Source organism: Panulirus ornatus, chromosome 23, assembly GCF_036320965.1.
Source record: "Panulirus ornatus isolate Po-2019 chromosome 23, ASM3632096v1, whole genome shotgun sequence".
Lineage (NCBI taxonomy): Eukaryota > Metazoa > Arthropoda > Malacostraca > Decapoda > Palinuridae > Panulirus > Panulirus ornatus.
The window spans coordinates 16,945,356-16,957,883 of record NC_092246.1 but is presented as its reverse complement, the minus strand read 5'-3'; the positions used below and the strand labels follow the sequence as shown (position 1 = coordinate 16,957,883).

The 12,528-nt window shown below is 38.8% G+C and overlaps 1 protein-coding gene across 2 annotated transcripts in view; it reads left to right on the top strand.

Annotated features, from left to right (window-relative positions):
• The window catches only part of LOC139756822 (carboxypeptidase D-like), a 151,081-nt gene that overhangs the window by 89,261 nt on the left and 49,292 nt on the right, over positions 1 to 12,528 (top strand). For both annotated transcript variants that reach the window (XR_011714449.1, XM_071676643.1), the window contains exons 14-16: positions 4,155 to 4,419; positions 6,120 to 6,333; positions 10,200 to 10,359. Coding sequence is in view for 1 of the 2 variants with exons in the window: in XM_071676643.1 (XP_071532744.1) it covers positions 4,155 to 4,419; positions 6,120 to 6,333; positions 10,200 to 10,359 (639 nt within the window). In the remaining variant the exon portion in view is untranslated. The remainder of the gene's footprint in view (positions 1 to 4,154; positions 4,420 to 6,119; positions 6,334 to 10,199; positions 10,360 to 12,528) is intronic.

The following is a 12,528-nucleotide window of genomic DNA, read 5'->3' as shown; positions in this document are numbered from 1 at the left end:
TCCTCCCCTCTCAATTTTTTTTTTTTTTTTAATTTTCCAAAAGAAGGAACAGAGAAGGGGGCCAGGTGAGGATATTCCCTCAATGGCCCAGTTCTCTGTCCTTAACGCTACCTCGCTAACGCGGGAAATGGTGAATAGTTTGAAAAAAAAAAAAAAAATATATATATATGATCCCTGGGGATAGGGGATTAAGAATACTTCCCACATATTCCCTGCGTGTCGTAGAAGGCGACTAAAAGGGGAGGGAGCGGGGGGCTGGAAATCCTCCCCTCTCGGTTTTTTTTTCAATTTTCCAAAAGAAGGAACAGAGAATTGGGCCAGGTGAGGGTATTCCCTCAAAGGCCCAGTCCTCTGTTCTTAACGCTACCTCGCTAATGCGAGAAATGGCGAATAGTTTGAAAAAAAAAAAAAAAAAAAAAAAATATATATATATATATATATATATATATATATATATATATATATATATATATATATATATATATATATATATATGTTATAAACAAAATCAGTATGCAAAAAAAAAATTCAAGCAACTCATTCAATACATATTATTCTGGAGTTAGATTCCTCCTTAAATAAGGAAGTGCTGCTGCGACTACCTTTTGAACATCCAGTGTGGCTGTAGGGAATTCTATATTAGACACCCTATGTCATAGACGACAATAGAAGATGAATACTATGAATAATACTATGAGGGCAATAGACAACGAAATAATTGAAAATCCAGAAATATGAGAAGTGTACTTAAAAGGTACAAAAGCCAAAACATCTATTGCAGAATCTAAATCTTCTTGAACCATAGATGGAAGGTGTTGGATATTTACTTCATTAATGATGGATAAGTTGATGTTTTGGGGATTCGTTCTATACTCGGGATAGCTCTATCAATCTGGCCCAAAAAATGATCATGAGTGCCGAACAATTTGAAACTTGAACTGATAACAGTACATTGTTGTCCCAACTGAATGTGTCCCAGAAACAAATAAGATTTGGGATGATTGGGTGGGCAATGAATGAGAACATTTTGTGGTTCTGGAAAAAACAGGATGTGATATTTGTCCATACTTTCAATCCAAGGTTCAGTAACAGTAATTTCCTTAAAGGAACAGGAATGAAGAACATTTTGTTGATGCCCTAAAAGTAGTTGGCACTCACATGAGTTTGTTTGTAAATCATGAAAAACCAAGGTATTGGGGGGGCAAATCAAGTTGTCAAGCAATGGTTTATGGCACAATGCTAAATCATGCAAGGAGAGATGTGCAATCAACGAGGAATTAATATTATATAAGAGAAAGTTCATGTTATCAGCAAGGATGATAGTCTTTTGCAACTCTTTTGTATAATAAAAAGGGAATGGTATTAATTTTGGATATGAAATGTTTGAGGACAATATGTGGTGTGAGGTGGTTTGATCGAGTAAGTAATGAAAGGGTAAGAGAGATGTGTGGTAATAAAAAGAGTGTAGTTGAGAGAGCAGAAGGGGATGTGTTGAAATGGTTTGATCACAAGGAGAGAATGAGCAAGGAAAGATTGACAAAGAGGATATATGTGTCAGAGGTAAAGGGAACGAGGAGAAGCGGGAGACCAAATTGGAGGTGGAAGGATGGAGTAAAAAAGATAGTGATTAGGGCCTTAACATGCAGGAGGGTGAAAGGCTTGCAATGAATAGAGTGAATTGGAATGATGTGTGGTATACCAGGGTAGATGTGCTGTCACTGGATTGAACCACGGCATTTGAAGCATCTGGGGTAAACCATGGAAAGTTTTGTGGGGCCTAGATGTGGAAAGGGAGCTGTGATTTCAGTGCATTACATATGACAGCTAGAGAATGAGTGTGAACGAATGTGGCCTTTTTTGTCTTTTCCTAGGACTACCTCGTAGGGGAATGCAATTTCATGTGTGGCGGGGTGGCGATGAGATGGATGAAGGCAGCAAGTATGAATATATACATGTCTGTATATGTATATGTATGTCTTTGTATATGTTGAAATGTATAGGTATGTATATGTGAGTGTGTGGGCGTTTATGTATATACATGTGTCTGTGGGTGGATTAGGCCATTCTTTCGTCTGTTTTCTTGTGCTTCCTCGCTAACGTGGGAGACAGCGATTAAATATAATAGATAGAAATAAATGTGTGTTAGAAGTGGTAAGAACAAGGGGAAGACCAAATTGGAGATAGAAGAATGAAATGAAAAATATTTTGAATGCTCAGCACCTAAACATGCAGGAGGGTAAAGGGCGTACACAGGACAGAGTGAATTGGAGTGATGTTGTATATTGGGGAGTGACATGCCATCATTGGACATATGGAGCATCCAAGATAAGCTACAGAAAGAACTGTGGGGCCTGTTTATAGATAAGGAGCAGTGGTTTTGGTGAATTACATATGACAGCTAGAGGTTGGATGTAAGTGAATGAGGCCTTTTCTTCATGTGTTCACTGATGCAGGAAATGGTGAGCAAGTATACAAAATATATGTATGCTATAGAAGATGCGTGGATCAGGTGTTTGCTTTAAAGAATGTTTCTAAGAAATACTTAGAAAAGCAGATAGATTTGAATGTGGCATTTATGGATCAGAAGGCATATGACAGGGTTGATAGAGATGCTTTGTGGAAGATCTTAAGAATATATGGTGTGGAAGGTAAGATGCTAGAAGCAATGAGAAGTTTTTATCCTGGGTGTAAGGCATGTGTGCGAGTAGGAAAAGAGGAGAGTGAATGGTTCCTATTGAAGGTAGGTCTGCAGCAGGGGTATGTGATGTCACCATGGTCGTTTAATTTGTTCATGAATGGGGTGGTGAGGGAAGTAGTTGCAAGAGTCTTTGAGATAGGGGCAAGTATGCAGCCTGTGGGAGATGAAAGTGCCTGGGAAGTGAGTCAGTTGTTGTTCACTGATTGTACAGCACTGGTGGCTAATTTGAGTTAGAAACTGTGGAAGTTGGTGACTGCTTTTGGAAGAGCGTGTGAAAGGAGAAAGTTGAGATTGAATGTGAATAAAAGCAAGGTTATTAGATTTAGCAGGGGTAAAGGACAAGTTAGGTGGGATGTAACTTTGAATGAAGAAAAATTGGAGGAAGTGAAGCATTTTAGATATCTCAGAATGGAGATGACAGCAAGTGGAACTGTGGAAGTGAGTCATAGGGTGGGGGAGGGAGTGAAGGTTCTGCGAGTGCTGAAGAATGTGTGGAAAGAGAAAACTATCTGGGAGGGCAAAATGGATATGTTTGAAGGAATATTATATGGTTGTGAGGCATGGGCTGTAGATATAGTTGTGCAGAGGAGGGTGGATGTGTTAGAAATGAAATGTTTAAGGACAGTATGTGGTGTGAGGTGGTTTGATTGAGTGAATAATGAAAGGGTAAGAGAGATGTGTGGTAATAAAAAGAGTTGGTTGAGAGAGCAGAAGGGGGGGGGGGGGTGTTGAAATGGCTTAAGCATATGGATAGAATGAGTGAGGAAAGTTTGACAAAGAGGATGTATGTGTCAGAAGTGGAGGGAAGGAGGTAAACAAGGAGACCAAATTGAAGATGGAAGGATGGAGCAAAAAAGATATTGAGTGTTTAGGGCCTGAACTTGCAAGAGCATGAAAGGCATGCACGGAACAGAGTGCATTGAAACAATTTGGTATACTGGGGTCATCATGCCATCATTGGACTAAACCAGGGCATGTGAAACGTCAGAAGTAAACCATGGAAAGAACTGTAGGTCTTGGATGTGGATAGGGAGCTTTGGTTTCGGTGCATTGTGCATGATAGCTTGAATATGGATGTATGCGGATGTGGCCTTTCTTCATTATAGCTCAAGTATGGATGTAAGCAGATGTGGTCTTTCTTTGTCTGTTCCTTGGCGCTACCTCACTGATGAAGTGAGCGTCATTTTTTTTTTCTTTTCTTTTATGCATTTATGTTGTTTCGAGTGAGAAAGGGCGACATCAGGAATGGATGACAGTGAGCAAGTATGAATATGTACATATATGTGTCTTCTGATACCGTTTCTGTGATGAAACTATAATTTTCTGAATAAACCAATTTATTTAGACGAGATTAGATGACATGAGTGCCACCAAGCATAAAAATTATTTTGAATTTTGGATAATTTTTTCTTGATTTTTAAGTACCTGATATTATTTAACCAATAAACCATTCCAGGTATGAGCCCAGTAGTAAGAAAATTAATGTGTCATATCTTTGGGCTGTTCAAGAGAATTTTACTCTCAACCTTGATGACTCTCCTATGTGGTCAGCTGAAGAAGACTTTGGTGTGACTGAAAATCTTATGAATGGTTACCTCAATAACTCAGCACTGAATGCAGCCATGGCCAATATTGAAAATCAGTATATGGATATTGCAGAATTTCTAGCAAATGACAGTGACTGGAGTATGAAGGTGCATGTTCTTCAGATGGGGACTAAGGTATGTATTTGGAAATTTCTCAATTTTTTTTTTTTCTTTACCAAGCTACACGTTTCATTTAATGACTTCATTTACATATTATTCCTGACAATGATGAACTCTTCATAAACCACATACTCAGTAATTAGTATGATAAACCATGTGGCCACCAAGGCAGAGGTCTTTTGAGAGACTGGCTGGCAATGAGAGGGAAAAGAAGTTGGTGTTCATGTTAGTCAAATCTTCTCATGTGATTCAAGCCCAGCATATGATTTGCTGCTCTCTTTTTCCTTGTCATGCATTCTGCTTGGGTTTTGTAGTTTGACAGTGTAAGTGAAGTTAAACTCTCCTGTGATAGTTTTTTAGTTTTAGTACCCTCATGATGTGTTTGATAAGGCAACTCATTTGTTGTGCAAACATTGACACAACAGTACCTCTTCTGTAATGTGAGTCTGCCTCCATACATCTTGCATACTTCAGTGCTGATGAGTGCACTACTCATATGATGGAGGACTTCATGTCTTTTAATGTAGTCTTGTCTGTCTGTTTGTATCTCTGATGCCTGTTTCATATAGGAACTCCCTTAAGGTATTGTATATCTCAGTGTAGTTGCACTCATTTTTTTGTGTTTTTGCTGATTGAGTACATGATATGATTGGGCTCAGGATATTTTGTTTTGCAGACATGAGTTATCTGTATTCTGCTGCCCTTTCCCTTTGGGAATTCCCTCAAGGGGTTGGCCATGGTAAAGGAGCCTTCATATCTGTTGAACTCTGTGCCACTTCTTATCCTTTAATGCCTCACCCTTAAGAGGCCACTGACAGAAGGCAACTCTAGCACAGTGTTGTTAGAGGCTCCTGCCTAATGTTCCTACCATCTACCATCTACTCTTTTGCAGTACTCTGTTAAATGTTTTCTGGCAGTCAAGGTTTAAACATTCTACCCAGCCATCTCTTTTGTCTTAAACAGAACTTTACCACACTTCTTTTCTTTCTTTCAAACTATTCGCCATTTCCCGCGTTAGCATGGTAGCATTAAGAACAGAGGACTGGGCCTCTGAGGGAATATCCTCACCTGGCCCCCTTCTCTGTTCCTTCTTTTGGAAAATTACCACACACACACACACACATATATACACTCAGACCACATTCAGACTGAGTCTAAAGAGATAGCAGTTCATTGATGATGATTATATGGACACCTCAATTTACACTAGTACAAGGTTTTAAAGACAAAAATGTGTTCTATGAATAGATGGTGAGGTGTCCAAGTAACAAGGATAGATTTGATGTTTGTGAACTTGTGCTTTGATTTAAGCACTTCTTACACCATTAATATGATCCAATTCATATTCCTTACATTTTTTCCATTTTGGCACATATAATCCTTTGCTCTAGCATTCTTTTTATGTAACTTCTCTTTGACCCAGCCTCTTCTGCATTAACTCAAAAACAATTCAATTTATATTTCTTGTCTATATCTTTTGTACAGTTGAGTCTTTCATGTACAGACCAGTCTCACCAAAGAGTGCAGTTTTTAACGTTCTGGAAAAGATAATTAAGAACAAATAGACAGCTTTCTATGGCGGAGAAATTACAGAACTCATTTAGGGAAAGAATGTCATATGCAACCATGAAATCTTTTTTAGTGAATATTATTTGAGTTTTATATTTGTTTTAGACATAGTTTGACAAAATTTTCTTCCATGCTGTTCTGAATAGGTTGAAACGGATGTGGATAACCGTGTGCGTGTAATGATTTTTGGTGGACTGTATGGAGCTCAACCTGTAGGCCGTGAATTGGTCATCCGATTAGCAAGACACCTTGCTGCTGGCTGGGCTAAGAAAAATAGAGAAATTCAGAAGTTGTTGCAAGACACTCAGATTTTCTTAGTACCAGCTGTTGATACCATTGGCTTTGATTCAGCTGAGCCAGGTAAGACATCTACATTAACAAGTAATTGTATAACATGCTCTCACCATAGGAGTAGATAATATATAAAGTTGAGGGGAATCCCTGGAATCATCAGAATCCTGGGGTAGTTAACAATCACTGAGTGGATGTGAGGAAAATCAGGTAAGCAAAAGAATAATCTGGGTGAGACTTATGGCACTCAACTATACTGTTTCGTAGTACAACTATTAAAGCCTATAGTAATCAGTCATAATGATGTAAAGCTATGGTATGTGGCAGTCCCTGGGATAGGAAAACATGGTGTATAAAATGTTTAAGCTAGTAGTATACTACAGCACACCATGCTCAACAGAAAAAAAGGAAACTTGCTGAGAGAGAGAGAAAATGCCATATTTACAAAATAGGTACATAACCATAGTGACATCACACGATCTTGATGCATTCCCCACACATTCAGGGAAACTCAGTGTTGCCCACACAATCTTGGTGCATTCCCTCACATATTCCAGACCACTCATTGTTGCCCCCACTAACCCTTACACACACACACACACACACACACACACACACAATACTTTCACCATAACTTCACTTAACAGCATTCAACAATTGTTCATGCTCATTACATATAGTCAGAATTTCCCAAAGTGCCTTTCTGATCACATTATCATTTACTTTTCATGAGTTCATAAATGCTACAGACACCTCTCAAACTAACTGTGTGCAGAAATATAATGTACTCACCCTCATCCCCCTTCTTAAACCTACCTCATTCCTCTCCAATATGGGCCACACTTACATTTATTTTTTCTTCTTGATGTGAACTTTTGTCCATGACTGGAGCCTCTAACATAAAAAAAGAAATTATTATTACTAACTTTTAAATAACAAACATCTTAGGTCGTGTTTAGCAACTTTTTACTTCATCATGAAGAAATTCGTAGATAAGTGTGCCATATGTTGTGTACTGTAGAGATTTGTGTTATTAACAGTGTGCAAAAAGTTTCATAAAATTTTGACTCATAGTATATAATCTGTAATTTTAGTAATTTTTTATTATTATTGATAATAGAGTGACATATAGGGTGTTTTTTTGGTCAGGGTGGTGTGTGGTGAAAAAGTCAGGGAGGGTGGTTTGGTGAAGAGAGAAGTGATGAAAGCCTTGCGGAAGATGAAATCCAGCAAGGTGACAGGTTTGGATGGTATTGCAGTTGAATTTATTAAGAAAGGGGGTGACTGTGTTGTTGACTGGGTGGTAAGGATATTCATAGTATGCATTGATCATGATGAAGTGCTTGAGGATTTGTGGAATGCATGTATAGTATCGTTGTACAAAGGCAAAGGAGATAGAGTGTTCAAACTACTAAGGCGTAAGATTGTTGAGTATTCCTGGAAAATTGTACGGGACGGTATTGATTGAGAGGGTGAAGGCATGTACAGAGCATCAGATTGGGGAGGAGCAGCGTGGTCTTATAAGTGGTAGAGGATGTGTGGATCTGATGTTTTCTATGAAGAATATATGTGAGAAATACTTTGAAAAACAGATGGATTTGTATATAGCATTTATGGGCCAGGAGAAGGCATATGATAGGGTTGATAGAGATGTTTGTGAAAGGTCTTAAGAATGTGTGGCGATGGAGGTAAGCTGCTTGAAGCAGTGAGAAGTTTTTATCAAAGAAATAAGGGATGTGTACGAGTAGGAAGAGAGGAGAGTGATTGGTTCTCATTGAAGGTTGGTCTGTGGCAGGGGTGTGTGATTTGTTTATGGATGTGGTGGTTAGGGAGGTTAATGCAAGAGGCTTAGAGAGAGGGGCAAGTATGCAGCCTGTTGAGGAGAAGAGGGCTTGGGAAATGAGTCAATTGTTGTTTGGCAATGATACAACATTGGTGGCTGATTCAAGTGACAAACTGCAGAAGTTGGTGACTGACTTTTGAAATGTGTGAAAGGAGAAAGTTGGGAGTAAATGTGAATAAGAGCAAGGTTGTTAGGTTCAGCAGGGTTGAGGGACTAGTTAGTTGGGATGTAAGTTTTAATGGAGAAAAACTGGAGGAAGTGAAGTGTTTTAGATATTTGAGAGTGGACTTGGCAGCAAATGAAACCTTGAAAGTGGAAGTGAGTCATAGGGTGGGGAAGGGGGCGAAGGTTCTGGGAGCGATGAGTAATTTGTGGAAAGAGAGAATGTTATCTCATAAAGCAAAAATGGGTATGTTTGAAGGAATAGTAGTTCCAACAATATTATGTGGTTGCGAGGCATGGTCTATAGATAGGGTTGTATGGAGGAGGGTAGATGTGTTGGAAATGAAATGTTTGAGGACATTATGTGGTGTGAGGTAGTTTGATCAAGTAAGTAATGAAAGGGTAAGAGAGATGTGTGATAATAAAAAAGTGTGGTTGAGAGAGCTGAGGAGGGTATATTGAAATGGTTTGGACATATGGAATGAATGAGAGAGGAAAGGTTGACAAAGAGGAAATATGTGTCAGAGGTGAAGGGAACAAGGAGAAGCGGGTGACCAAATTGGAGAGGGAATGATGGAGTGAAAAAGATTTTGAGTGATCGGAACTAGACCATGCAGGAGGGTGAAAAGTGTGCAAGGAATAGAGTGAATTGAAACAATGTGGCTTACTAAGTAGGTTGACATGCTGTCAATGGACTGAACCAGGGCATGTGAAACATCTGGGGTAAAAGGTTTTGGGAATGGATGTGGATAGGGTGCTGTGGTTTCAGTGCATTGCATATGACTGCTAGAGACTGAGTGTAAACAATTGTGGCCTTTTTGTTTGTTTTCCTGACGCTACCTCACTGTTTCCTGTTTTGTCGAGTGGCGCCAGGAATGGATGAAGGCAAGCAAATATGAATATATACATATGCATATATGTATATGTCTGTGTATGTGTATGTATTTGATTTTATATGTTATATGTATATGTATGTATATATGTGTGTATATGAGTGGATGGATCTTTCTTCATTTGTTTTCTGGCACTTCCTCACTTATGCGGGAAACAGTGATCAAGTATGATAATGAAAATTTTTCACACATTTACTATTACTCTTTGTGTTATCATTGTCATATGCAACACATTAGTATTGGGTTTAGCACGAAACACATTGATCAGTGAGTGTTCTTGTCATGCAAGCTTTTTATGCATTCTTATCATAAGTTTGAATGTCAGCTGATTCAGGCCCTCTGCTAGTTCCTCTGAAAGGCAAGAATTTTTTTTAAAACATACAGCAAAGACTCAGTTGAATGCAGACATTGCCCACCTGGCTATCATCTTTTGGACAAAGAGTGCATTGGGCATGGGGTAGATGCTCCAAAACTGTAGTAAAATGGCAGTATGACATTGTTCAGTGTTATAATACATCTACCATTTTTCTCTTCATACTTCGCATATTGCCTGTACAAACCTCTCATTTTCCAATAAAATTTTTCTGTAAATATTTCACCTTACCAGCCAACAGCTTCTATCCTACCAAGGAAGTGGATGAATTTTGGGTTTCTTTGCATGGAGTTTAGCCCTTGTGCATCTGGCAGCTTTTACAGATTGTCTTCAGATTTAACCAGTCACCCCAGACATTTTCCTCTTTGTATATCCCATATTGCTGGCATAAATTTCCTGTTCACTAGTAGCATATTTTTCCAAAAATATAACACCCCAGCTGCTAGCAATCAGTCTCCTGCATAGGAAATGAATTATTGGCAACTCTGTATGGGTGTTAGTTGCCGTACATTTGGCAACTTTCTTGGCATTTCTAGTGATGAGACAGCCAGAATTGCCTTTTATAGTGTAAACCAACTTTATTTGAATTGATTTTACATTTCATATATACTGACAAGATAATTGGAAGTTTATATTTTGACATGATTCTGTATTTTCCTTGTAGGAATGTGTGGTTACAGCAAGGCAAGTGAACTTAACAAAGAAGTCGGAGGTTCTTTCTCTCCAGAAATCAGTAATGAATATGCTGAGGCTACCATAGCTATGCTTAGTCAGGTCAAACCACATGCAGTACTATCTATTGAGTCTGGTGGAATTTTTATGAGGTAAGTTATTTATTTTCAATCTCCTTTCTTCTTTTATGTCTCTTGTGTCCCATTTTATCCACCAACTTTGAGAAAATCAGTGAGATCAGTGGGAGTTAGAAACTTCTTATCCACAGCTATCTTATGAGGTTAATGCATCTCACCCCTCTCAAGCCACCTTTTCAGAAGTTGCAGTTTGCTGTTTGGTCTGGTTCTATCCTTTAGCCAATCCTTTAGCCAATTGTGATGCCATCATCCAGCTGGCTGACATGTCATTCAAGCTGACTCTTAATTCTCAGGTTTCCCTGATGATATGGAAGTTTACTGGCTCCCCCTTATTGTATGGTTTTGTCCTCCCTGGTGTGGGCAAATATTCATCTATTGCTTACTTAGGTTGTTGTATATTTAAGTTTGGTGAGGTTTTAATATATTGTACTGTTTCCTCTTCCCCTTCCCAGTATGATTCTCATTGAAACTAGTTTTTTCTTTCAGTCTGTTGGAGGCTTTTAGTGTAAGGACACCTTAACAGAGGAATATGCAGAGGTAATGACTGGAGTTATGTCAGCCCAGAATGATAAATTTCAGGCAATCAGACCTCTGCTGGTTTTTCTGCTCGTTTGACTTTCAGTGGTGTTTTTGTAGGCAAGAAACAACTGTAGCTCACTCCAGGGGTCAAGGAAGTTTGTCTGGTTAGTGCTATTTTACTCCCAGGATTAGGAGCAGTCAAGACTTATTTGTGGACGAATATTGTCTCTCAAGTAATGATGGACAGGTTGGAATCATTCGACCCAAGAATCTGGCAGTCCCGTACCTGGACCATTACTGTGTCCTGAGGTGTTGTTTGACTGGGGCTTCCTAGCAAATCTCAGCTTTGAGGCTTCCAAGCAAATCTCAGCTTTTCATTTTTAGAAAAGTAAGTGTTTATATTGATTTTTTTTAAGAACACCATTGGTTGGGTGTCTGCACCTTTTCTGAATTGTTTATGTCTGTGTAGATGTTTTCCTTTGATGATGATTTTGAGATTTTTAAGGCAGGAACTAAGTCAAAGGGTTTAGTAGGCAGAGCTGGTACATGAGAGATGTGTCTAGCTTAATCTTTTTCAGTTTCGGTTCACAGCTGGAGTGTTCTGTCCCTTCCAAATTTTTTTCTCCTTGAGCTCCTATCTGTCAAATAGCCCACCTTGAGCTCCTATCTCTCAGATAGCCTATGTTACACATACATGGAGTTCCTGATGTACCTTAAGGATCTTGTTAATCAAGGTTCTTTCATTCCGTAAGTCATCATTAAGGGATAAAATAAGTGATTATGAACTTGTCTCTGTCTCTGAGAAGTCCCTGTTTCCCAGTTGGTATACTGATGATAAACTGATTGATCTTTTCAGTGGTGACAAACTGAAACAAACAGGAGCAGGGTTTCCCCCCAAAAAAATAAAGTACCTACCATAGTGCCATTCATTTGTAATCAACAGTAGTATGTAGGATAGTGCATAATGGGATCTTATCCTTTATAGAAATGTACAATGTGATTGTTTTATATCCCTTAGAATATGAAGATAATGTTAAAGCCCATGGTGCCAGGAAGGTAGCTTCCATTCTGGCTTCTCTGAGAACCTCTTCCATGGAGAAATTAACAAAAGAGGTCTTTGGCATTCCACAAACACTTTTGTTAACATCTTAAGATGTCAAGGTTCATCCTTGAGTGGTATATAGCTTGCCACCTTAAAGGCTGAGGATCATTACTGTACGGCAGGATAACCTTTATGATAGCTACTCAAACCGTATTGTAGTTTGGGTTGAGAGGCTTTCTTTTTTTGCTGACCTTCCCCATCCATTTTGGTATGTTCTCAAAGTTCATGGGAGGGAAAGATAAGTTTTGAAGGATGGAAAACTTTCTCTTTAATATGGTGTCCTGTGAACAATATTCAAAGTCTTGTGCTACCTTTCACTGTCTTTTGAAAAACTTTCCCCATAAGCAGTATGGTAGCTGCCATTGAGTTGCCATCCGTGTCGCAAGAATTATGAGATGGTCAGCAAAATTGGCATTATTAGCAGTGGGACAATAATGTCAATGTGAAAAGAGGTTACTGATAGATAAAACTGCAGATCTAGACCAAGCTGCATGCTTCAACTGTGGAATAGACGGTTCATAAGGGATGAGAGGCATTAACCTCATTAGAAGGCAAGGGATTAG